General features: G+C 43.2%; 2 protein-coding genes across 3 annotated transcripts; one reads left to right on the top strand and one right to left on the bottom strand.

Annotated features, from left to right (window-relative positions):
- The first annotated feature begins 1,989 nt into the window (after positions 1-1,989).
- gtpbp3 (GTP binding protein 3, mitochondrial) lies at positions 1,990-21,138 on the top strand. Of its 2 annotated transcripts, XM_004553777.5 has the most exons (11): positions 1,992-2,382; positions 2,672-2,946; positions 4,188-4,274; positions 4,995-5,077; positions 6,127-6,246; positions 9,047-9,119; positions 9,756-9,899; positions 12,943-13,108; positions 15,643-15,758; positions 15,948-16,122; positions 16,336-21,138. In XM_004553777.5, the coding sequence occupies exons 1-11, from the start codon at positions 2,318-2,320 to the stop codon at positions 16,565-16,567; spliced, it is 1,536 nt and encodes a 511-aa protein (XP_004553834.1). In that variant the 5' UTR covers positions 1,992-2,317; the 3' UTR covers positions 16,568-21,138. The 2 variants fall into 2 exon arrangements, with proteins under 2 accessions (XP_004553835.1, XP_004553834.1); XM_004553778.5 differs by lacking the exon at positions 9,756-9,899 and having other exon boundaries at positions 1,990-2,382.
- On the bottom strand, positions 21,128-26,885 carry plvapb (plasmalemma vesicle associated protein b). Its single transcript, XM_012919792.5, has 9 exons — positions 26,458-26,885; positions 25,982-26,158; positions 25,819-25,900; positions 25,319-25,520; positions 25,012-25,231; positions 22,873-23,022; positions 22,650-22,706; positions 22,141-22,245; positions 21,128-21,983 (listed from the first exon to the last, which is right to left on the bottom strand). Exons 1-9 carry the CDS (start codon positions 26,656-26,658, stop codon positions 21,975-21,977), a joined length of 1,203 nt encoding a protein of 400 aa, XP_012775246.1. The 5' UTR covers positions 26,659-26,885; the 3' UTR covers positions 21,128-21,974.

Below are 26,885 nucleotides of genomic sequence, written 5' to 3'. Positions count from 1 at the left end.
GTTCCTCCATCTCTGAGAGAAGTGTATTTTTATCACCTCGCAGGCTGCAGATCGAGGCCAAAAATAGAATCCAAATGGCTACATTAAAGGAAAACTCATTCAAAATGCATGGTTTTCACAGTGATGACATTACTTCACAGGCAAGATGCCCAATCAGATGATCTGGTGCTTTTAATGTGCACGCCTTTGATAATCCTTTCATAGACTATCACTCTTCTTTGACTATGATGGGAAAACTGAAGAAGCTGTGCAAAAAATATCTTCATGGATTAAATTTTTAGTGACACTTGGGTGTGGCTACCGGTAATATCGCTTCTCAGTCAAACACTCTACAGTAAACACGGCGTGGGGCTGTGTAATGTTTGCTTTGCTGCTTAATAAGCTTGGTCATTCCATCACTGTATCGCTAAGGCCAGTTTACATGGTCACACTGTCTTGAAAAGAGAGCAAAGAGCAGTCCTCCACCCTAAAGAGACACACGGCCCTCAAAATAAATGTTGTTACAGCAGAGCGAGTCAGATGATCCTCTGCAGGTAAAATATGTGCTTTGTCTTAAATTACTGTGTCTGCCCCTTTTCAACCTGTGGGGGAGTTGCTAAAGCATATGTTAGGAGTGCTTGTGTGTGCAAGGAAGGTGAACACAGCTATCGTTGTAGACAAAGATCATTTCATAACCTGGAATCATAATCGGGGCTGAGAGGTAACTGTCTCTGTTTGGACTGTATTCAGCAGCTGTGAGGTGGCAGCTGTCATGCTCTGTGCACACACTGAGCAGTCTATAAATTATTTAGATCCCAGGTTAAAGATTGCTCCCAGGCCTTGGGCCATGCCTCTTCACCGTGTACACAATCTATCATCTTGGTCGTCCCTCCTGGAGGCCGTGGTTCACTGTGCGGCTACAGAGGCAGGCTGGCAGCCCGCCTCCTCGTATGGCTCAGAAGCATCTCATCTGTGAGCACAAATTCTGCTTACTCACCACTCTCTGGGATGACAGCTGCAAGACGCTGCAGTGGGGCACGCACACACACACACACTGATGCACACAGTCTCTGTTTATATTCTGTTACATGCACGCATTTATGTAGTCTATGAAGAACCACAGATCAAAGCACTGTTAGTTTTAATAGACAGAACACAATCTAAACAAATACTGTAAAACTTATCATTTGAAATAAATTAAAAATAGTAGTGCTGTAAGAATAACCCTGTTTGCACTGCTGTTGATTCTCACACACTAAGGAATACTTTCCACCTTGTGCTGAAAAAAGCAAAACTTGACTGCTGATTTGTTTCCTGGTTAACATGTGCATTCTGCATAATGTGCCAGAGGTGTTTCCTCCAGTCTTTGATGATTTGGTAAGTAAATTGGCAGTAAAACAAACTGTGGTCTGTCCTGAACTGAATTTTACATCCTCCTTTTTCATATACTAACCACAAAACAAAGGTGACAGACATGTTGGCACGTACATCACACAAACAGTAGATCCTTTGATAGCAGGTGCATCACTGAGTTAATCATTTGAGTTCATGTAAACATAAGTTTAAAAAAAACAGTAGTGATAAAAAGTGAACCGTTTATAGCCGCAATAAGAACGATATTAGCTACATACACAAAAAGTAAAACATTGGAATTTGCAGCAATGATCGATGTACACCAATGACAGTGTTAATGAACCTTTTTGTGGCCTAAATCACATAAAATCCCTTCATATTAGAGGAAGATTTGTAAATATCACAACACAATTTCAAGTTAAACAAGACAACAAGAGTTATTTTCATGCAAAGCTACTTTTGTGGGGGGACAAAAGATTACTGTCAAACAGATTCCTTCCACAAAATAACCAACATTTTATATTTTAATGTTTAAATGGATGTATTTGTTTAACGTGATATAAAACAACAAAAAAGGCTGAAAATCAGACCTTTGATCCCGGAACGATCATATTTGAAATAGTCACACGGACCGAATTTTCAGCGTACGATGGGCGTGGCTTGAGATGGATTGACAAGCGTCGAACAAACGGGAGTGCTTAATCTGCTGTCGTTGTGAGAAACGCTAACCAATCGAAATCAAGAGTGGGAGGAGCTACATAAATGTGACTGAAAGATGGGAAGGAAAAGTCACGAGTGGGATGAGTGTGTAAATTATACTTTAATATAACATAAGATAAGACGCAAAAGAGTGAATGTCCGGATTTGGCAGCTAACATTAGCTTCACAGACACTCCGACGTTAACTGAAAAGAAGCAAAGTGGAAATAATGTGTTGGTCTGTAGGAGAAGCGGCAAATAAATGAAACGTTTGGTGTCTCATACTGATGCTGCCGCTGCGGCCCGTGTGTGGTGGGATATGGAGAGCTGCTGTGCACACAGTCAGGATGAGGTTCGTTCTGTTTCCCGGTCTCTATGTCAAATTCATGTCTTTATTTTTATGGCTGCATTCACAGAAGCAAAATAGTGCTATTAAAATATAGATTTCTTTGGGCACTTTTCATTATTTACCCACTCAAGTTTAATGCTTGTTGTTACACTGACTTAACTTTCAGTGTTGTTTATTTAAGTGCTCATTTATAACTTTGATTTTGAGTTTAAATAATATAATAGAGATATAATAACTGAAAACAAGATGTAGAATATGTTATAGTATGAATCAGTCATTTTCTTATTTCCAGCCGTGGAGCTCCACCCTACAGGCTCTTCTCCTCTACCTGTGATGGAGCCCCAGCTGCACTGGCTGATGCTGACACCATCTTTGCGCTGTCGTCCGGGCACGGCAGGTGCGGGGTGGCAGTGGTACGTGTCAGCGGTCCCGCCTCAGCTACAGCCCTGAGGTGTATGGCTGGGTTCACGCAGCGTCTGCCCCCTCCACGCACCGCCCTGTTACGCAGCATCACAGACCCCCGCTCCACAGAAGTGCTGGACCGTGGGCTCGTCCTGTGGTTTCCAGGTCAGTTCCACTGGACCGTTCTAACATTTTGTTCTTCTCTGTTTTTGTCTGAGAATATGAGGATGTGGATATGTTTTTGTTTAGAAGCACATAAGTTACATCCATGTCCAAAGGTTTATCAGCATGTCCCAGATATGTAGACAGACTCGTACTTAATTATGATAACAAGGAAGTATTCCCTCAGCCAGTGTTATTGTTTTACATATCAGCACACAATATAAAAACGATGTAGTGTTTGCCAGGCAATAAAAGTAGGTAAATACAACCTGAGATGAATAATGCCTTATGATGTATTACACAGTGTTGTTATTCCTCAGGCAGGGACCACACCTTAGTTCTGATTAAACAGTGCTTATTGAAACAGGATGATGGATGGAGCGAGCAAAGATCTTGATTGATGCTGCGGTTTGGGAAAGGCCTCAAAGAGGATCAGCAGTTTCTTCTAAGTCCTGGGTACCAACAAGAGGAGAGGGTGGGTGGGGTTGGGATGCTAAGCCAAAATATAGAAGCAGTGTGTGAAAAACTAACTACGCTCCATGATTCAGGAACTGGTAGAACCCCATTTAGCAGCAATAGCTTGAAGTATTGTTGTGGAGGATTATAGGCTCACTCTTCTTTTCAAATGTGCTTCAGTTCACTGATTGTTTGTGGCTATTTATTAAGCCACAAGGCTGTAAAACAAGCCCAAACCTTCATCACTCCATCACTGTGCTGAAGTATTTGTGCTAAGATGCTGTTGGTCTCATCTGCCTAAAGCACATTGTCGCAGAAGGCTTGTGTTTGGCAGATGCAGCCATGCAAACAAAACATGCTAACTGAGTCTGAGACGTAGTTCTTTGTTTAGTTTTTTCCCCCATTTCTCTGAACACGACCTGAGCTTGGACTGACTTTGGTGGAAGGTCTACGCCTGAGAAGTGGAGCATCTGCCTCGAATGTTTTCCACTCGTGAAATAAGGTTTTTCACTGCATTGTTTGGAAATAGCGTGTAGAGGCTAAACGGTGGAAATAGAGCGGTGGCTGCTTTAACGGTGGGACACATTCTCTAAACAACATGACAGAGTTTGGTAAAACCACGTCATTTCTCACTAACCCACAACCATAGCTGCTGTGTTTGATCTAAAACCAGTAATAAATCTTTCCAGCATCTCACGTCCTGCCCGTTATTCACTTCAGTTCTCTTTACATATTTAAATAACTAAAGGATGCACAGAGTGTTGTTATTCCTTTGTTTGTTTCATCAGCTCCTCGTAGTTTCTCCGGAGAAGATAGCGTGGAGTTCCATATCCACGGAGGTCCCGCTGTCGTTACTGCTGTCTTACAGGCTCTTGGTAAGATGTGATTCTCAGTATAATGTTTTAAAAAACTTGATATAATTCAATGTGACAAGCAAACATATCCAGACTTGAGATGCAGCCGTCCCTTTGAAGAGCGTTTTGAAGTTTGAGTCTTTGTAGCTTCCTGAGCTCTAAGCCTCCGTAAGTACGATATCTGTTGGAGTCAGGCGGCCATCCATCACTGCGACTTAAAACAGAGAACTGACGCATGCATCGCCGCGTCTGAGATACTTTTAATATGCGCTGTGGCAAGCGTGACAGTCCTCCTGTGCTTGATGTTTTTACTGCAGTTCTCCTGTTGACCTCCCAGGGGGCAGCATTGTACAAAGCAGAGAGTTTATGTGCTGTAAGGTGTTTTTTTCTAAGCAGGGAGGAATATTTAATATTACATTACCTTTGTTTTCAAGGTTCATTCACATAAAATTGTTGCCTTCATTTGGAAACCAAAAACACCGAGCGTGTCGGTGAGATCAGTCGAGTAAAATGTCTGTAATCAGGAGACGGTGACCCACGTTTGGTTTTGCACTCACTATTGTCTCTCCTGATGAGATTTGCAAAGTGTCTGAGAAAACAATGAACCTACTTAACCTGTAGTTGTGCCTGTTTTTGCTCTCTGCGTGAGTCATTGACCTTATGTTTTGTCCTCAGTGTGTGCATTGTGTGCGCACACATCTCATACATTTCTTCATATTTGTGTTTACGTGTGTTTTTCAGGAAGCGTGCCTGGCTTGAGGCCGGCCGAAGCGGGGGAGTTCACGCGGAGAGCTTTTCAAGCAGGGAAACTCGGTTTAACGGAGGCGAGTGGAGAGGAATGTGTAAAACACATTGTTGTGCATCTAGAGTTATTATAGCGGCTGTTCGGGGATTTCATATGCATGAAATGTAAACAGGGACAACTTCTCCTTTTGCGTATTTTGCCCTTTGGCGATTTTATTTCATTGAGTTGTCTGATATTCCCACATTAATGCAACAACTGGGCCTCTGTAGATGTTTTTTTTAATATACAGCCTGAAGCATTAATAAAAGTCTGTTTGGATTTTCTGTGAAGCATAAAAACTAATATATTAACCTCACACAGGACATTGGATATGAATAACACGTACGAACAATTTAATAAAGTTTTTAACGGACTGTTTTGAGAGGAAAAGTAAAATAGCAGATGAGCCAAACGCTCGCAGGACTTTCAGATAAGATGAGTTTTATTGGTGCTGAAAGGAATTTGGCATCAGTGTCTAAGCTGAGGCAGCGACATCCCTCTCTAAACAGCAGCAGGATGCACTTTCCTGTAGATAACACCTAATGGACATAATAAGGGAAAAACACTTGATGAAACAGCCCGCACCACTTCTGAAAACTGTTGTCAGTGAACACAATTCATTTTAAAATTCGTGTTGGAAAAGATGATGGGACACGTTAAAGTTTGCAGATATGTTTTTTGGAAATCGTGGGCGCCAAAATGGGTTCTGCACGTATCCCAGCAGCCAGACTCTGGGTGCTGAACAGGCCTGAAGACCCACATCTGCGTATTCAATGGGCTGCATTACATATATTTATATACGCCTCAGCCAGAAAGGGCAGTTTGTGAAAGATGTCGGCTTCATCAAAACCAAAAAATTATTAGTTATGTTGTGTTATGTTAAAAAATAATAACAATGACATTTCTAACTTTTAACATTTGATATGTTGTGTTTAAATACTCTTTGAATGATTTGGAAATTATTGAATTTTTCACTTTATTTTAAACTTTTTGGGAGAAACGTTTGTTATGACAGGAGACAGAAAGGATGTGTACACATTAAACATTCCAGTATAAGGATATATGTAACATATGGTGTGTGATTCATAGGTGGAGGGGCTTGGGGATCTGATCCACGCAGAGACAGAGGCCCAGAGGAGGCAGGCTCTTAGACAGATGTCAGGCGAACTGGGACGCCTGTATCAGGACTGGAGCGACAGACTGAAACGGGTACGTCCTCTGGTAGAAAAGCAGCTGGTCTGAAGAAGTATTTGCCCGTTTTCATGATGTTTTAGTTATTTCTGTGTCACGCATACATATTTAATTCATTTACACCTGCCGGACCTGCTGAATCGAGAGAAAATGAAGTAGTATAAAAGATCTGAAAGAGAAACTGCTGAGAAACAAAGTCAGCTTGGAAAGAGTCGCAGAGCATCGTCTTTCAGCTGCGGGGAACAACCCAGGAGTGACCGGCCGACCAAAATTACTCACATCGACGACTCATCCAGGAGGAAGAACATCTAGAGAGCTGCGGGGCTCATGTGGGAAAATAAATTGAGGACCTATCCTGATGAGTCAAAAGCTGGACTTTTTGGAGTATTTGAGGTCATCCACGTCGCCCCAGCCAATCACAGCAGATGGCTCCGCCCCTCCCTGAGCCTGGTTCTGCTGGAGGTTTCTTCCTGTTAAAAGGGAGTTTTTCCTTCCCACTGTCGCCAAAGTGCTTGCTCTGATGTTGTTGGGTTTTCCTCTGTGTGTATTATTGTAGGGTCTACCTTACAATATAAAGCACGTTGAGGCGCCTGTATAAATAAAGCTGAATTGCATTGAATTGAAAAACTGACGCGGCGATTCAGTCAAACCTGGTGGTGGTCGTGTGATGGTCTGGAGCTGAAACCAGGAATTCTGCCGCCTACAAGAAAATCCTAAACTTGCTCCGGTCTTCAGCTGGACTGGACGCAGCAGCTTTGACACCCGGTCTCTCCTCCTCGCGTCTCTGCACAAACAGAAAGCATCTGTTTTAACTCATTCCGAGTTAGCTTGGCACCTGAAACGAGGGGAACTTCTGGAGTTTTCCCAGAAGAAACTCAGGAAAGAACCTGTCCGGACTGTGCTGTAGGTCGGGATTCACTTGCTTCGTACCAACACAATGCATTTTTGTACCTCCAAGACTGCAGTGTTGATGCAGCAACCTATGGGAGTCTGAGGCTTCCTGTTTTCAAGTTGCTGCAGTCCGTGTGTTTCTGTTCAATGCTTGGATTCAAAGTGATAGTCTTTCCAGGGCACATGTACACAAAGTACTTTTAAAATATTAAAGTCAGTTCAGTTTGACCTCGCAGACATGGAATTAAAAGAAAATCATATGAATCCAATCAGCCAGCGTAACAGTTAAACAGAAGGTTTCTAAAGTCTTAATAACTTTTTTAAATGATTGAACTTTTCTCACAGATATGGATAAAATGCTCAGACAGGAGAGTCAGCAGCGGTCGAGTGAGTAACGGCAGCGTTTCCTCGGATCAGTGATGTGATTCACTTTCCAGAGAAAAATAAAAAAACTGTAATTTTTAGCATTCGTGGCATCAGACCTGTGTTAACATTTTTATTTCCTGAGGAAAAGTGTGATATTAGTGAGCAGACAAAGCGGCACATCTGTTTCTGACAACTGCCGTTTTAGAAAAGTGGTTAAAACCTGCTGCAGTGTTTACTGAACGTCTGAAGCATGGCTAACGTTTATCTGAAAATGACCACGGTCGAATAAAAGCATGATACAGTACGTGCAGCGGTATTGTTCTTCTTATCTGTGTGAAGTATCCTGTGTGTGTCATAAATCAGTAGGTGTAGCTCAGTTGGGAGAAATGAACGCAAATTTAAATCCCAGGTTAGACCGTTTTTGCTCCGATACTGTAGCTCGGTGCCTTATTTTGCTTTATTATTTCTAAAGATTTAAAAAGCAACGATGTTCATTTGTGGTTGAGTTGATGCATGCAGTCCAAAATGATAAAGAAGTCATTGTGAGTCAGGCCCAAAGTTAAAGGATGCTGACGTGTTGCCGTGCGTTGCTGTGCGTTTGTGTAATCCTGACCTGATCGTGGTTTTTGTTGGTGTTTTGCGGAGGCAGCTCACAGGAGAAGGTCGCTGACCGCGGATGAACACTTGAACTCGCTGGATGTGGGCCAAGCCCTTTTGTACTCTGACCTGTTTTGAAAAGCATAAAACGTTGGTCTTTCAATACTTTGGCACCAGACCTGACCAGCCGGTCCAGGTGTTCTCCCCTGAGAAAACCTTCTTAATTTGCTTGTTGGCAGCTGCTGAGCTCGGTTCCCAGAAGCTTTTAAAACACGGCTTTATTTTGGACGCGCATTTCTGAGAAGATTGCTAATAAAAAAGTATCCTATATGTTCATGTTGGTGGAGGTCAAACCTGCATTTGACACTAAACAATGCGGCTTTTTTAACCATAGGTTTCCCACATTTAGAAATTGATTCAACTATGGGAATCTGATGCTTCCTGTTTTTCTGGAGCTATACCGCTATTGTGTTTATGTTCCACAGTGTCAGTGAAGATACTGATCTTGGTGGAAATGCTGAAGCTTTTCTCTATACAGAGCTATTCCTGAGCTTAAATCTGGCAGTGAAGCAAACCTACAGAAAGACTCCGCAAAAGGGATTTATGTTCATATCTGCAGATAAGTGACGTGAATAACTGGACGGCTCAAAAGGAGAGAGCTTCTTCTTGCTTTTACCTTGAAACTGAACTTAGAGGACAAACATTGAGTGATATCAGTGACTTACAGGCTTGTTTCTGAATGACATCACTGCAGGCACAGCGACCTGCTGTTCACAAGTCTCCGGCTCTCTGTCGTGTATTTTTCTGGCCTGGTGTCACATTTCATGTAAATAAGCTTTGCAGTAAAAATAGAAAAAGTAGCTTCATTTTTGTAAGACTCCTCCAGAAATGTTATGCTTAAGTCATTGAAGGAGCTGAGCTTTAGCTCCCTGATTTCACCCCTCCCCTCCCTGTGTCTTCACAGTGTTTGGCCCACGTCGAGGCCTTCATAGACTTCAGCGAGGATGAGCTCATTGAGGACGGGGTCTTGAACCGAGGTACCTGTGCACTTTGACCTTTGCGAAACAGCAACAGGGCAGTCATGCTTTGGGGTTTAAAGGGGTTAAAGGGAGAGAGGAGTCTGACTGCTCTTCCTGTTATGAGCTCTAAGTGGCAATTTTTCCGAGGGTCATTTTCTTAGGATGTGTTGAGAGGACGGCCAGAAGGGGAGTTGAGGCATTTCAAAAACAAGCCTACTCCCAGGAAGAGTGCCGTCAGCGGCCCGACTGGGTTTCCTATCCTCTCAGCAGACCTGAGAGGGAGCGACCTCCCCTGTGAGTGTCGCCGGTCGTCTGGCACTGCCAGATTCTTTCATAAGTCTCAAATGTTTTGAGATTTGAGCACAAAGCCTGGGAACGGGTGTTTGTTTTGGTGGTGACTAATGTTGGCTCATGCCACAGAGCGGAAAATAATAATAGACTTAATAATAGACTTTCAAAAATAGGAAAGGTGGTATAAATACTTTGCTTTTCCACCTGCAAAGATTTATCTGACATCGTGTTCATTTTTACCTTCAAAGTGGCCAAAATTTGAGTGAAGTACTTTGTCCATCGAAGAGTTCGAAGAGTTTTAAGGAAAAAGAGGACAGCAATGTATTTTATAATGCCTCTGTGTCTGTGCTGATCCCCTCATAGTGGACGTGTCAGTAAGTGATCTGCAAGCGGAGATTGAGCGACACCTGAAGGACGAGAGACGGGGCGAGCGGCTTCGCAGCGGGGTCCAGGTGGTGATCGCGGGAGCTACGAATGCAGGAAAAAGTAGCCTTCTTAACAAACTCTGTAAGAGAGCCGGAGTCGGACACACCCTCACATACAGCCAAAGGATCAAATTATAATGTACAAAGAATATTTTTAATATATATTTTGATGGCGAATCAGGGAAAAAGATATCTGTCATCTCAGAAGTCAGAGGAAGTCTGTGCTGCGTCCCATCAAGCACAAGAAACCTGGTTTTTCCTTCTCATCAGAAGTTTTTAGCATCTGTTTGAAAAGTGCAAAAGTTTCTGATGGATCGATCCGGCTCATCCAGTGCAGCATCAGGAACGACTTTAGGGAATCGCAGCACATTTGGTGCAAACACCAACGTGGAGTCAGAGACGAGCCGATCACGGCCCAGCGTCACTGAGACCACAGTGAACATGTTTGTGAATGAAAACGTGGACAGCTTGGTTACATTTTATATCCAGAAGTCAACGTTCAGCTTCACTGTGACATCAGCATGGTGATATATTTAAAACCATAATTCAGACTTGGGCTGGGTTTAAATATCGATTTCCTGATTCAAATCATTTTTAGTTTGAATGAAGCGATATCGATTCATTAAATGTATTTTACCAGAAACGCCAGAATCTCAGGTTAAAGCTCACAAAACGATTTAAAACAGCAAATGAGGGCAGCTACACGGATCCACACAAGGATGCAAACACGAGTGTGGACCGTTCACCCGACAGCACGGACACACCGTCGGGGCTGAAAGTCGACGTCTCAGATTCTGAAGCTGCAGGTTTCGTCACTCTGACCAAAACTGACTGAAGCAGCAAAAGAAGATGAAAACTTCTCGTCATTAATCTCTCTGACTTTGGCTGTTTTGTTTCCACCACGATAAAAGTCTCACTTCCTGCACAGCTCTCTCTCTCAGTGTACTCGGAGACCAGTTTACCATCAAAATCTCTGCTTTCTGCATTATTCACTGATTATTACGCACAAGTCGGCTGTTGTGTTCAGAGCTGTCGGCCTCATTTCTGCTGTTCAATCCAGAGGAAATGTAAACTTTTTAAAATTCTGCCTCTGTAACTTTGCTTCACCTCAGCAGCATCAGGTAACGTTCACATGTTGATTCATGGTTTTCTTCAGTTTTTGATTTACTGCAGAATATTTTTAAGGTCATCTGCTATAAAAAGCCAGGCCTGTGTTTTATCCTCAGTCACACAAAGTTACAGCTCTGATGAAGTGTCAGCTTTGTTTTTATACATAGAAGTCGATGCTCAGCCCTGATTCAGAACCAAAGAGGAGATTGTGACCATGTTTCATATTTGGTTGGATAAAGAGTTGGTGACTTACCTTTGTGCCCAGTTCCTTCAGTTCAATCCTTCATATTCTTCACTAAATGTGAAAGAAGAATAATGAAAGGAGTCTGGATGGAAACATAAATGCACCTGAGAGCTTTCACACCTTTACGCTGCAGCTTAAGTCAAAGAGTTTGTTCTAGTTTTTGATTAGACAAAACTTTCACCTTTCGTCTAATCAAAAGGTGAAAGTTTTTAACTTCTGTTTTTCATCCCAGATTTTTGTATGAAAGACGGGAACCTTTATCTCTGTTTTACGCTTGTGCTGGTGCTTCAGGTGACAGTGGAGTCAATCTGTAGTAGGGCTGCCACAGACGATTATTTTGATAGTCGACTAGTCAGCGATTATTTTTTGCGATTAGTCGACTAATCAGATCATCATCCATTGGAGTAAAACGTACAGCTTATTGCACCAGCAGCATCTGCTCTTACATAACTATCATTAGCTTACAGCTTTAAGTGTTTAAGGTCTGTGCTAACTAAAAATAAAGACAAGATGATAGTTTATTAAATTTTAATGAAATTTGCAGATTGTTTCGGTGAAGTTTAATAAACTCCTTGCTATCTAAACTATAACAGGACACCGGAGTAAATTCTGGAGCATCTCACACTTCTGATAATCAGCTGTCTGCTTGATGTTTATTCAGCTGTGTAAAAACTATAACTTTAATCTCAGCCAAACCGATTTACTCAGGAACAAATAAAATACTGAAAAAAGCCAAACAATAACATTTTGAAGTTATCTAAGTGACTCATATATCATGTTTAACCTGACTAGCGAAAGACTGCGGTGGGTTTGAAAACGATTTGCCGGGAGTCCGGTGTTCTCACGGCTCTAGTTAGCCTAGCCCCCGGCTAACTATCGAGCTAGTGGGTAACAGACGTCTCCGAAAACGTCGGAGCGCTTTTGAAAATATGCGGTGTCTTGATAAACTGAGCAGATATTTGAGGTTTACACAGCTACATTCTTGCCTAAACGTTTATTTTGTGACCCAGAAAGAATAATAAGAGTAACATTAAAACTAACTAGCTGCCGCCATTGTTGGAAGCTGAGCTGGGCCGCGCTATGAATTCTGGGACACAGCTTCTTCTTCTTCGGGGTTTAACGGCAGCTGGCATCCTTGTACATGCAGTGCTGCCATCTTCTGTTTCAGTCCGTTATTACACTCTTAAATCCTGCTACTGATTCCTGCGTCTTTTGTGATCTTACAAAGCTTCAAACGACGCCTCGACTATTAAATCAGTCGTGGACGATTTTGATAGTCGACGTAATCGTGGCAGCCCTAATCTGTAGAATAAACACTTAAAAGAATAAAAACATTTAAGATTTAAGTAATATTTTCACATTTGTTAGATACGTTTCTGTAGAGTTTAAATGTGCCGCTTCTCTCTAATTATGTATATGTTTGGTGTTTTGTAATATGAGGACATGTTTCCTGACATAATGTCGAACCTTTTAATGTAAGCTCTCCGGTCTTGAAGCTCGGATGTCTTCGTATCAGAGCGATCGGTGTATTTGACAGATGTCAGATAAAGTCCTTCCTGCTATGATTCGTGCTCCGGTGGCTCGAGCTCACACCCAGAAGCACAGATATGTCAGCGTTATTAGACCCGGGAGATTTCTCTGGTTATAAATGATCTGCTGTATTGCAGGTGATGAAATGACCAAATTATTACTTTGAGAAATGCACACAATGCTTGTTTTTTTGTGACAGGCAAGTTTATTCATTAACATTTAAAAACATTTTGTATTCCAGGTCAGAGACCTGCAGCCATTGTGTCTCCCATTGCTGGCACCACCAGAGATGTGGTGGAGACGGCTCTGGACCTCGGTGGGTTCCCCGTCCTCCTGAGTGACACAGCTGGCCTCAGAGACAGCTCGGACCTGGTGGAGAGAGAGGGCGTCCGCCGTGCTCGGGAAAGGTAGTGCATGGAAACCTCTTAAAGTTGGACTTCTGTTGCATTGTTTTGCTTTCATGTTAATAGAAAGAAATGAAGACTGATGTTCGAATACTTGCACAGGACAGGAATGCAAGTGAGTATTTATTGCAAAGTACTGCATTATGTATGATTTAACAGAACATATTGGCCTGCAGACCAATGCGAAGTGACCCTGGAAACAAAGAAAGGAAGAAATAAGTCATTTCTGTAATGTCTGTCCTACCCCAGAGTTTATATTGATGCTAGTTATAAATACACAGTGCAAACACTCTCAGGAGGTTGCATAACGAAGAGTCCCCTTTCCTCGTTGTACCGTCGAGAAGTTTCGTGTGTAGGAGAGATGAACATACAGTATCAGGCCATTCAGCATGACAACACATACATCTCTGCAGTCGGACTCAAAAATAGAAAACAGTATCCGCCGTGATGGAGCCGCGAAGGCTTTAAAACAAGTTTAGAAGTTCCACATAGAAATGGTAAACTAGTAAAGACATGAGGAATAAATAGCAAACAGAGGAAACATGCAAACAGCACAGAGAATAAAGAAACAGGTCAAGAGTAGAGGCTGGTAGGAGCCCCGAGGAAGCAGGTGAGGCACACAGAAAATCTTCTGTTTGACAATTATAACTTAAAGCTGGTTGCAGTGCATGTATGCCCGCCAAACGAGATAGCGCTGGGCTCTACAGTGTTAACGGAAGCTAAAGCCGAGTCGTTAGTGCCAAGTGTTAATAAAATATCTGCACACCGAGTGTGTTTGATTTAAAGACAGACTTTCTCCCTAATATTAGTTTTAGAAATATTGGAAACAAACCTGAAATCATAGAAGAGATCAAGGTTATCAAGGTCTCAAGCACAGGCTGCGCCACAGCATACTTAAACCAAAAATGAAGGACACATCCTGAACGGTATTATCTATGACTCATTTGTGCCTCTTTAGGGAGGTGAGGTGGTAGGACGGCAGGAAGTAGGCTTATTTAGACTACAGCAGGTTTTTAAATATATTAGACCAGATCAAACTTGTGTAAACTAGTCGGGCAGATGGCTTCAGGTAGCTGATTCTAACAAGGTTTCAATGTCAGTTCAGTGTGCGAGCTAATGAAAGGGCTAAAACCTTAAAGCTTTCACATTAACTTTACATAAACAGTGTATGTTTCTACACCACATAAAGACAGCTGAGCCCTGTGATGGGCAAAGGTGGGCTTCGGTCCCCCTGCTGTCCTAAACTGAATATGAAGTTAAGATGGATGAATGGAAGGACAGATGGACGGGTGGAGGGACTGATGGAGTGACAGATGAATGGGTGGAAGGATGGAATGAAGTACAGATGCACGGATAAACAGATGGATGGATGGATGGGTGGGTGGCTAGTATGTGAGTCAGTGGGACATGAAGGGGCCTGCAGTGAAAGAAGGACCCTCATACTTGCAGGCTGTACTCACTGGTATAGAGTAAAGTGAATACTGAACCTCATACATGTGTCAGCCTTCACAGTACTACGCTGTATTTTTCTTATTCGTCACCTCCCGACTCCCAAAATGAGCACAGTATCAGCTTTGCTGTCACTGCTGGTATAAATCCAGGTGTGTCCAGAGGAATGCCATTTCCAGTGCAAATGCAGTCTCATCCCTTCACTCCTTGTTTAAGTTATGTGCCTGACCTGGTGGCTCTATAGGAAGGGCAGGCAGTTTGTGTTCTGTGGGAAACTGCTTTTGCAGGGAGCAGGAGAAAGGCTCGTGACCTGGGTCACTACAGGAAGGACGTGGTAAGTACAAGCATCCGCCTCCACTCCTGCTGCTACCTCGCAGTGAGACGGATGCAAGGAACCAGTATTTCACGTGAATACCATTTAGAGTGATGGGATGTCCCTGCCAGCTTTTCCGGGCTATAGCTTATAGTTCGTTTGTGAAACAGAACAACAGTCTCTGCTCTGAGATATCTTGGTGCGCAGCCAAGAGCGGGCACAGGTGGTGGGAAACGTGTTTGGGCTTGATGTATTTCCCAACAGTACTGCCATAGATTGTAGAGCATAAAGGAGCTATACTTTATCCTAGAGGAACCACCTGTAGCACAAAAACCACCACAAAAGCAGTTTTGAGTGCCGGTGTTTGTTCGTCTGTGTACAGTGCAAGATACAGATGTGAAGGTCATGGTCGGTGGGGTCTGAACCATAAATCGTCAAAGTAAGAAGTAAGAGGCCCCAGATTATTTTTACTCAGTACTCCTGGTTTGGACTACAACTACTTTCGCCCTTCACCTTCCTTTTGACCTCAGCTATCGCCCATAAAGTGTCCTGACTGCATCTTACGATTTTCACGCTGTTGTGGAAAAGTTGCCTCAAATAAACACATTTCAGGATCCACGTCTGAAATACTCACGACTGTCCTTGTTGTGGTTACCAGAACACATTCAGCCATGGAAACACACACGGTGATGAGAAATACCTGCCACGCCATCATTACAGGTCGAGTGTCAGCAGAGGGTTTGTGACTAAAGTGGAGGCTGCTCTGTTTCTCCAGGGTGGAGCAGGCAGATCTGACGCTGGTGGTCGTGGACTCTGCTCATCTCCCCTCTGAGGTAGACCGAGCCGCGACGTTCCTGCGGGAGCACCTGAGGAGTGTGCTGCCTGACACAGGTACCATGCCATGCGTTTGTCTACTGATGCACCGACTGCATTTTAAAGACGTTTGACTTTCACAGAAAGCCTTGGTGCCTGTAGCTGTCTGCAGTTAGTTAGTTAGAGTCTTAAACACGTGCATGAGGTAACCCCAGGCAGAGACAAATGAGGATCAGTCAAGTTAACTTACCACATCATGTCCTGCAGACAGGTGTCTCCTGGTGTTGAATAAGGCCGATCTGCTGCCTGAGAAGCAGAGACAAAAGCTGGACACGGAGCTGAGGGGTGTCTCTGGTCTCCCTGCTGTCCGTCTGATCTCCTGCCAGACTAACGAGGGACTGAAGGCCTTCCTCACAGTGCTGCACAGCAGTGTCAAGACTCTGTGAGTTTGAGTTTTGTTTTGTTGCCCCAGTGCGAAGGCCAAGTCTCATTTGAATGTCCTCTTGCAGGATGTGTGAGATGGCTGTACAAACTGAACTGATGGCAGGGATCAATCTTAACTGTTTATTTGTTAAGGCAGTCTTCCCAGTGCATCTTTATCTTTGTAGTTCTCCTCCAGAGGCTCTTCACATTCGCTGATTAACTTCCTCTGTAGGTGTGGCGACCCTCTGTTCGGTGCCCCCACCCTGACACAGGCTCGCCACCGGGCCCACCTGCAGCGGTGCGCGGCGGCTCTGGCTCAGTATCAGCGGTACCGTGACACTGACCTCGCTCTGGCAGCCGAAGGTGTCCGTTTAGCTGTCACCAGCCTGGGCCGGATCACTGGACGGGTCGGCGCAGAGGAGATCCTGGACATCATCTTCAAAGACTTCTGCATTGGAAAATAAAAGAGTGAAAAACTGACAGATATGCGATTGCCGCCTGCTCTGAGAGGAAAATCGCATTCCTGCAGTCTCACGGTGTCAGAAAACAGGACTGAAAGGACACCGCTGGGCGCTGAGCCAGGCGTCGACACACAGCTGAAAGAAAAAACTCTGTGTTCTTGGCCGCTGAACGCGTGCGCTCCCAGGACGCTAAAATGTTTTCTGTTGATGCTTTTTATCAGCCAAAATAGTTTGAGCATGATGACAGGTGCCTCAAAGGCCCAATATACCGAACAAGTGTTTGGCAAGCCTTGAGTCGTAATTTGAAAATAGATGTCGAAATCCTTTGAAGATCGGCCTCCTGGGCTGCAACACAACAGCCCAGATCTTTCAAATATAACCTGCAAGGTCATGGACTGAAGGTTTGGGTGTTTACTTGTACCGCAGGAACATGACTTATTTTTTTTACTTTGCGCCTTTATTACATTTATTTATTTTCCAAAAAAGAACTAATACTAATCAGAATGATTGTGTCGCTTTGTTACATGTTGCTGTGTTACGTTACTTTGGACCCTTAAATAAATGAGATCGTGTGTATTTTTGTAACAAATAAAAATTCTCTTTAAAGATACACAGAAGCTACGTTCTTGTTTTTTTGCTGAAGATAAAACAGTGAACTAAAAATACTCGGTGCCCTCTTTGAGTCACTAATAATAAAAATAATAATATAAACCACGGTGCACGGTGGTTAGCACTGTTGCCGCACAGCAAGAAGGTCCTGAGTTCAATTCCAACATCAGGCCGGGGTCTTTCTGTGTGGAGTTTGCATGTTCTCCCCGTGTTTGCGTGGGTTCCCTCCAGGTACTCCGGCTTCCTCCCACCGTCCAAAGACACGCAGCATGTGGGGATAGGTTAATTGGATAACCCAAAGTGTCACTAGGTGTGAATGTGCAAATGAATGTGAGCGCGAATGGTTGTCTGTCCCTGTGTGTTAGCCTTGCGACAGACTGGCGACCTGTCCAGGGTGTACCCCGCCTCTCGCCCTATGACAGCTGGGATAGGCTCCAGCGCCCCCCGCGACCCTGAAAAGGATAAGCGGAAGTGAATGGATGGATGGAATAATATAAACCCATCAGCTACTCGTTAACAGTACAAAATTAGCCTCCCTCATGCTATTAAACATCAAGGGATTTTTACAGCTTTTCAAAACATATTACTACATATTACATAATAAACAAATATAACACACACCAATGAGTTAGACTGCAGGAATGTCTTAAAGATATAAAGACCTGGATGGCCTCTAACTTTCTCCTGTTTTGGCTTCCTGTTAAATCCAGAATTCAAAATCCTGCTCCTCACATACAAGGTCTTAAATAATCAGGCCCCATCTTATCCTAATGACCTTGTAGTACCATATCACCCTATTAGAGCACTTCGCTCTCGCTCTGCAGGCCTACTTGTTGTTCCTAGAGTATTTAAAAGTAGAATGGGAGGCAGAGCCTTCAGTTTTCAGGCCCCTCTTCTGTGGAACCAGCTTCCAGTTTGGATTCAGGAGACAGACACTATCTCTACTTTCAAGATTAGGCTTCAAACTTTCCTTTTTGCTAAAGCATATAGTTAGGGCTGGACCAGGTGACCCTGAATCCTCCCTTAGTTATGCTGCAGCAGACGTAGGCTGCTGGGGATTCCCATGATGCACTGGGTGTTTCTTCTTCACTCACTATGTGTTAACAGACCTCTCTGCACTGAATCATATCTGTTATTAACCTCTGTCTCTCTTCCACAGCATGTCTTTATCCTGTCTTCCTTCTCTCACACCAACCAATCACAGCAGATGGCCCCGCCCCTCCCTGAGCCTGGTTCTGCTGGAGGTTTCTTCCTGTTAAAAGGGAGTTTTTCCTTCCCACTGTCGCCAAAGTGCTGCTCATAGGGGGTCATATGATTGTTGGGTTTTTCTCTGTATGTATTATTGTAGGGTTTACTGTACAATATAAAGCACGGCTGTATAAATAAAATTGATTTGTGTAGAAAAGCGATTTAAGTGACTTTGACCATGGTGTGATCGTTGGTGCTAAATGGGCTGCTGAACTATTACAGACCACATCCACAAAATTGTCTTAACGCACTTTGTGCCCCTTAGTATCAGATGAGCATTGTCCAAACACCACAGCCTACCTGAGCACCGTCCGTCCCTTTATGACCACAGGTCTGCAGGGGTGGCATGTCACAAAGCTCGGATCATCCCGGACTGGTTTCTTGAACATGACGGTGAGTTCATTGTACTGGGATGACTTCCACACTCCATTGCATCACTGGTGAAACAGGAATGTGTCGCTCAGCGATGATTTGAATTAATCTTTATTACACAAGTTTAAAGGTGCACGGACGTGTTACAGTAGAGAAGTAAAGGCGAAGAACAGATTGCACGAATCGCATGCTTTAACCTTCTTCATTATGCATTACATATATTCCTGTCTGTTCCTACAGAGACTGGCTTAGTGTTGTCTAAAGCCAGCGTTCCCTTTGTTAGACACATTCTTGTTGGCACTGCTTTCTGTGCCCTTTGTTTCCCTGTCAGTTTAGCCTTGATCAAATATTTATGTTTCCACGCTGAACTCCTCACCCTTCTTCCCCAGTTGGTGTCTTCTTGCCCCGTCTCTGACGACATTTGCACCTCTGTTACCCAGCACCACCGCTGCCTTTCTGCCTTTTCTGCGTCTCTGGTGTCTGGCTGTGCTATCTGACCTTTCCTCTTCCTGTGCTGCTCTGTCACCCTTTTTGTTGACTTTCATGTTCTGCGTTGATTAATTGCAAAACAAGGGAAGTGTAAACTAAAAGTGGGGCTTGTTGTCAGACAAATTAGTGGTAGTAAATTCTGGAGCTTTGTCTTTGAAGCCCTGCCCGTGTGCGATGGCCTCCGGGTCACTGTGTTTACTACAGCTGTGAAAGTCGGATGTTTTGTATATCAGTAGGAAAGGTGTACTTCTTTGGGACCTCACAACGCTAATGGTGCCGCTCTGTGAAAGCTCAGTGGTTGTTGTCAATTTTATGTGTCCTGTTGATATTTTATCTACAAATTCATGATTCCCAGAAGAATAATTGCGCTGACGTCCTGCACCACTGTAGTGCTGATGGCTTGGATCTGCATTCATGCTTCGTAAGAACCAAAAAATGTAATTTTAATTCTTTTTATATGGAGGGTATATGACAGAGATCTGTGACAGTAAAAGCGCAGCTCTGGATATTCTCGTCCATCAGTGCCTCGTGTTGACTAAACCTGAGGTGTTTTATTTTAGCTGAATCATCACAATTGCAAATATCAGTGCCCTGAGTTATAACAATGTAGTTAAACAAATTCAACATGATAACATGTCCTCATAATCATCAGTCTGCACACGAATGGGAAAAAGAGATGACGCATAAGCTTAACCTCATCGTCACAGTTTGGTCCATATGTGACTGATGATGGGTACTTTTAGCTTCCTGTAGGTTTGATTAATGACTGTCTGCTCCGCTGCAGCCAGGTCCACCCTGCACGCATTTTACTTAAACCAGTGTGAGTGCATTCGTAGCTATACACGGCACTGGAAACACTTGATGCGAAACAAAGGATTTCCTGAAAACAGGAGGCAGACCAGCTCACCTGTAACACACACATCCTTGTGTACAGCGAGTCTGGGAGATAATCCTGGTTTGTTTCTTATGTAATATGGAAACAAACTCAAATATTTGTTCTGTCTGGCCTTATTTCTTCCACTTCTGACGCAAGTTTGTCACAAAATGAAACTAAAACAAATCCTCGGGATTTATAAGACAGAACAGAAAAACTTTGTTGAGATGGAGCCGGTCAAAGGTCACCATGATCCCGTTCTTGTGAATGCAGAACACCTGGAGGAAATATCTTTAAATTTAGCACAATTATTGCATCAGATTCGGGAATAAACTGAGTAGAATTTGTTGGTCAAAGGTTAAACATCTTCTGTGACTTCACACAAACTTAAATGAGGACACAACCTGTTAGATAATCGTGCAAATGATAGAAAACGTGCACTGGTGTCTAACAGGATAAAAGAAGTGATGCTATTATCTACACAAATAGGCAAAGATGTTCTGCAAAAACGCTTTTGTGTCTGAACTTAAACACCGTGTTCACTAATCAACGAGGAGGCGGTGACCGTCTCAGTGTTAATGCTCACGCACAAAATCCCTTCATAGGCTTCATAGGACACGAGTCTGGCCTAGAACCCACGGACACCAGTGCTGCGTGTCCTTCGTTAACGTGCTGTGCCAGTCCGTCGCTGCAGCCGCCTCAGCTGCTGCTTGTTTGTGGGTCTCTCAGCGTTTGGTTTTTGCATTTAAAAAGCGTGTTTTTGTGAGTTCAGGCTGTGACGTGCATTTGGACCTCAAAGAATTATTACCGCGACACAAGCTTCACCTCTGAAATGAAAGAACACGTGTGTGAAACTGGTTGTCAGTCACCTGCAGCTTTGAGTTTCTGAGGATGTTTGTATAACGATGTAACTTTTGTTTAACCCTGTAAAGCTGAACGTCTGGTAAAATAAAAACAAAACTGCATAACTGTTAACATCAAATGGTTGTTTATTCTTTTATTAAATATACAGTATTTACATGAATAGTAGCCATGAAACAGTCTTCAGTCAGAAGTTGAAAACACTGCAAATAACACGACTTTTCACTGTGTTTCTGTTGTTTTCCTGACATCTTTTTCATGTCCAAACGGATCCACAATAATCATAAAAGCAGGCTTCTGTTTCCTGCCACAGACCGGACGTGCTCAGCCTGCTTATGACGAGAAAAGGAAGCAGTAAAGCCTGAAAACAGCACCGAAACTGGGACAGTTCATGAAGACTCAGCTGTTTTTCTTTCTTTTCTTTAAGCTGATCATCAAAACAAAGTGTTTTCAGTCAAATTCATGATTCCTCTTTTTGACATCCAGTGTTTACGACTTCGAGCGACTCGGCTGACGTGACCACGTGTTTATGACTTAATGGACGTCTGTACTGTCATCCAGGCTACGTTAGCATCTCGCCACTGGGACACTTAACAGTTGCTATTTTAAGACTAGTCTGTTTCTCACAGCCCAGTGAGCAGCTGTTGTCTGAGTCTTTGTTACATTTTTAATGTCAGCGGGACGAAATTTCATCGTCAGCAAACAAAAGTATTTTTCCAGAGTCAGTTTTTCTACCTGCACAGAGAGACACACAAAAGGACACATGCACACCTACTTCTTACATTTACCTGGGTACAATGCTTCAGAGCAGAAGTTCAAAAACACACGATGCAGTTACTATATGGAGGCAAAGCATCTGCACACTCTAGTATATACACAGGCTTTAAAAAACAACGTCCTGAGCGCTGTGGGCTGGATTTGCCTCTCTCCTCTCTCTGACCACCAGGACGCATTATTTCATTTCACCTGGAAGATAAAACATCAAAAAATTGTAAGCAAAGTAAGCTGGACGTGTAAAGGTCTCATCCCTGCTCAGCATCAGTATTTTATCATTGTCACAGGGATGATATCTGCAGGCTGATGAAGCTTCGAGCTCGCAGTCAACAGCAATCTGAAGGCTTACCGTTGGAGCTTTGAAGATGCCGGTTATTCCTACAGAAGTCCAGTTAGTTGGAGTGTGTCTGCCCTGCAGCGAGGACGCCTGAAAGCCTGCAGGTTTAGCGCCGGGCTGCAAAACAAAGGTCATTTAACGTTAGACACAGTCAGAACATTAGTGCAGCTTTCTTTTGTCATCTCGCTTCTCCATCCGCCCTGCAGCTGCTGCAGATTCTCAGATTCCTGTCCAATTCCCCCTCACCACCTCACCTCTGCACTGACGTCTATGTAATCACCAGATCTGCTGTGATTTCACAGCTCAGAGGTGGATGACACTCCGAGAAGGATGTGACATGATTACATCTCTGCTTTTGGGGATAAATAATAATTCCGATTGGAGGGAAATCGAATCTTCATCAGCTGAGATTCAAGACTGAGTCAAATGTAAATACAATAAGTGAACATCTGTCCCGAGTCCTAATCAAGCTCTCGTTCTGTGACAGAGTATTAGTTTGTTTATTTGTTCGTGTCTTTTACCTTCATATTGGACAGTTGTTGTCTCAGTTCTTCCTTCTCCTGCAGTAATTTCTCAACCTGTGGAAAGTACACACGGTGTAAGTCAAACAGTGTTTGTGTCGAATATGAAACTGCAGGATTTGCACTCTTAGAAAAGCAGATAAAACAGGAGTAGATGAACATTTGCATTTGCTTTGTAACGACACAGTGGCTCCCGCTTCCCGTCCACCCAGATCTGATTTACCTTATCATCATGAGCTTTTTGTGCGATCTGCGACTGTTTGGACGTTTTTTCAACAAACTCTGAGTGATTGCGTTGACACTCCTCGAAGTCGGAGATTAAGTGTTTGTTTTTCACTTCCAGCTGACTGGACTTTTCTTGAATTTCAGACACCTGAGAGCAAAACAACACAATTTTATTTTAATCTTGGACAACATATGAGTAGATAGAATTTTGTTTTGCTTTCCCTGCTGCAATTTTGAGTAAAAACATGAAAAATATCAAAATATTTATGACGTTTCGAACGTTTTTAAGCTGTTTTGAGAACTTTGACCTGACACTTTGAAGGCGTCCGAGGCTCATTTTAAAGTGCTGCATCAGCAGAGACACATACTTCACGTCTGCTTTACCCTGGCACTGCCTCACAGGACATCTGTCTCTTTAGCTGCATTTATCAGCAATGATACAATGCAGAGACTTCCTCCCTTGAGAAAGCGGTTTCCCACTCAGATTGTACTCTGGGATGTTCCACAGAATTAACTTCTTCAGGGAGAGTTCAAAAGTTTAAAGGCTGAAAGTCTGACCTGAAAATAAACACGTCCTCTCCCTCAAGTAGTTAATTTACTGAAGCAAACCTCTTTTATGCAGGCATCTCTCTGCCACGTTATATCTCACTATATTTTTTATTATTATTATTAACCTTTATTTAACCAGGAAAAGTCCCATTGAGATTAAAAACCTCTTTTGCAAGGGAGTCCTGGCCAAGAGGCGACAACACGTTGAAATTACAAAGTTACATACATATTATAAATAACAATTACATTTTAAAAACATTTTTCTCTGGCTCTCTCAATCTGGACTTAAAAGCATTTAATGAAATAAGATCTGCTATCTTCCAGTCTTTTTGCATCATGTTCCATGTGAAAGGGGCAGCATAAGTAAAAGCCCTCTTTCCCAGTTCAGTTCTGGCAAATGGAACATTGAGCAATAAAAGATCGCTTGAACGCAGGCTGTAAGAAACAGTACTTCTCCGTGTGAGCAGATCGCAAATGTAGGTGGGCATTTGTCCAAGCAGGGCCTTATAAATAAAGATGCACCAGTGAACAAACCTCCTGGAGGACAACGAAGGCCATCCCACTCGAGCGTACAGATCACAACAATGGGTCAAGGCCCTACAGTTTGTAATAAACCGTAAGGAGGCATGATAAACTGAGTCAATCTTATGAAGACACTGGGCGGAAGCATTCATGTACAGCAGATCACCATAATCTAAAACAGATTAAAATGTAGCATTTACAAGACGCTTTTTTGTCTCAAAAGAAAAGCAAAATTTGTTTCGAAAGAAAAATCCTAATTTTAGTTTGAGTTTTTTCACAAGATTGTCTATGTGAGGTTTAAAGGTCAGAGAATCATCAATTAAAAAGCCAAGATATTTATACGTGTGCACCACTTCTATGAGGTTTCCCTCAAGAGTGGACACCAAGGGGACAGTTTGAGGAAATCTCTTCATGTTTGAAAACAACATTAGCTTTGTCTTTTCAGCATTGAGAACCAATTTCAGCTCCAGAAGTGTGTGCTGAACCACGTCAAAAGCTTTCTGCAAAGATTCTATTGCCTTTTCAAAGTTTGAGCCAAAGGAATAAATAACTGTGTCATCAGCATAAAAATGCATACTAGCATTGGACACATTTTGTCCCAAATCATTTATATACATGATGAACAGCAGAGGTCCTAAAATTGAACCCTGTGGCACCCCAGTGTGAATATTCAAAAGTTCTGAGCACAGATTTTCACATTTAATGCATTGAGTCCTGTCACTCAAATAGTTAGTGAACCAGGAGACAACATGTCTAGACAGCCCCAAAGAAAGAAGCCTATGCTTCAAAATGGCGTGATCCACAGTGTCGAAAGCTTTTGACAGGTCGATAAAGAGAGAAGCACAGTGCTGTTTTTTATCAAGAGCAACAAGTATGTCATTTATCACTTTTATTCTGACCTTTCAGAATAAAATGAGAACTGAAATCCCGATTGCCTATCACCCCTTCTTTAAAAACAAAAACAGATCTGGTTGATTGTCTGATCTGATGCATCTCTGAGTTGGCAGCAGCTGCACCAAAGAGTGATTTGAAAGTATTAAAAATGGCATTAAAAATGTTAAATTACCATTTTCCCCACATTGTCGAGATAAACCTGGAACTTGTTCTCCACGTCTCTGGACAGGTTCGTGCAGCTGTTTTTGATCTTGTCCATGTGCTCCCGCTGGCTGCTGCAGGTGAGGTGAAAGGTGAGCTGGTGAGGAAACAGTTTGTTAATCCGGTCCAAGAATTCTCTGGTCACCGTCGTGATGCCTTCTAGAGAATTTGCAAAGTCCTCTTTGCACTTGCTGGTGGAGGCAGAAAGAATAAAATAAAACGCTTTAACTTTGCTTATTTTTCAGGTTGTTTCAGTCGCACACGCCACACACACCTACCTGGTGTACAAGGCGTGCTGCTCCCTGAGAAAGGTGTTGTCGCGCCGCAGCTCCACCACCTCGTCGTTGAGGCGCGTTCGGTCTTTGACGGCTGTGTCTAACTCATCCCGCAGATTCTGCACCGTCTGGGTGAAGTTTGAGTTGACGACGTCCAGCTTGGCCTCCTGCTGATCGTAGAGTCTCTTCAGATTACTCAGCTCGCCTGGAGGATTCAGACAGAAACTGTCAGAAAGCGACGATTTCACTCTTATTAAGGCCAACTGCAATAATGCTAATTAAGGCTTAACGCATCATTTATTAATGCTTCAGAGTTATTAGATAACGAGTTTCCAGATGGTTTGCAACATGTTTAACTGTTTGGGCAGATCGAGATCCACCTCCGCAGCATCAAGACTCTTAACTGTTCAACTTCAGAGTGACGTCTGCAGACACTGTTTGTGTTTCATGTTTGATGAGACGATAAATGCCTGAGAAGAAGAAGATGGCACTGAGGTACATACTGCTCGTGCTGCTTCTAGTGATATGGGGCTGTATCGGAGGGAGGGGGCGCCGTGCTAGGTTCAGTAACCTGTTGCAGTCCTCCTGTGAAGAAAACACACACAAAGACATTTGATTCACGATTATATTTTCTTGCACTGGTGACCAACGGGGAAGTGAACTTACAGACTTTTTCTTCAGATCCTGCTCCGTCTTGTTGGCATCAATCTGCTGCTTCGCCATCTCTTTCTCCAGAGCTGCTCTCTCCTCAGCGCGAGCCTTCAGCTGAGCTTCCAGCTTACTTTTCTCCTTCCTCAGCTCGATGTTGTTGTCACTCAGTTTATTGAAGCCCAGCTCCAGCTCCTGCAGGATAACAGCACTCAGCATCAAAGCCATGCTTCTTACAGCTCTACACATGATGGTAGAACAACTGGGAAATCACGTAAAATACTAAAATAATTAGAATTAAAATATTTACAGTGAAAAAAAACACATTAATGGTTTCTGAACATGACATCACTGAAATCTAAGAAAACCTCTCAGAAAATAATCCTACTAATAAGCTGTTGTATTGTTATTCAAGGTGGGCCGGGACATTCAAATGTCTTTAAAATATTTGAATGCTTCAGTTTAATAAACCAAACTTAGACCAGCTCACTGACCTTGACCCTTTTATCTGCTGCAGTCTTCTCCGGCTGTCCGTAGATGACAAAAAGCACCAAGCTGACGATGATGAGCGACTGGATGAGAGAAGAAAAGAGGAAGACGATCCTCATGTAGTAGCCGCAGCTCTTCGCTTTGGACTTGTTCAGGTGCCTTACCCCTGGGCTCAGTTTGGCCCGAGAGTAGCTGGAGCTGTACATGACTGACTACAAAGAAATTATTTGTCCATAAAGAAAATCCGCAAGTATTCCCCCTGGAAGATGGAAGAAGTCGAGCGTGCAGTGAGGTGATGGTTTCCCGGACTTCTGCTCACCTTTTACAGCTCTGCAGCCCTGCCGACGTGAAGAAGCAGACAGGCACAAGTGGCAGGCAATGATGGACGTAAACAATGACCCTTAGGTGTCCAGAAGGGTCATGTTTATAATTG

The sequence above is a fragment of the Maylandia zebra genome, linkage group LG17, assembly GCF_041146795.1.
Source record: "Maylandia zebra isolate NMK-2024a linkage group LG17, Mzebra_GT3a, whole genome shotgun sequence".
In the NCBI taxonomy this organism is placed as follows: domain Eukaryota; kingdom Metazoa; phylum Chordata; class Actinopteri; order Cichliformes; family Cichlidae; genus Maylandia; species Maylandia zebra.
Note: the sequence above shows the minus strand (reverse complement) of the source record. Positions and strands in the feature narration are given on the sequence as shown.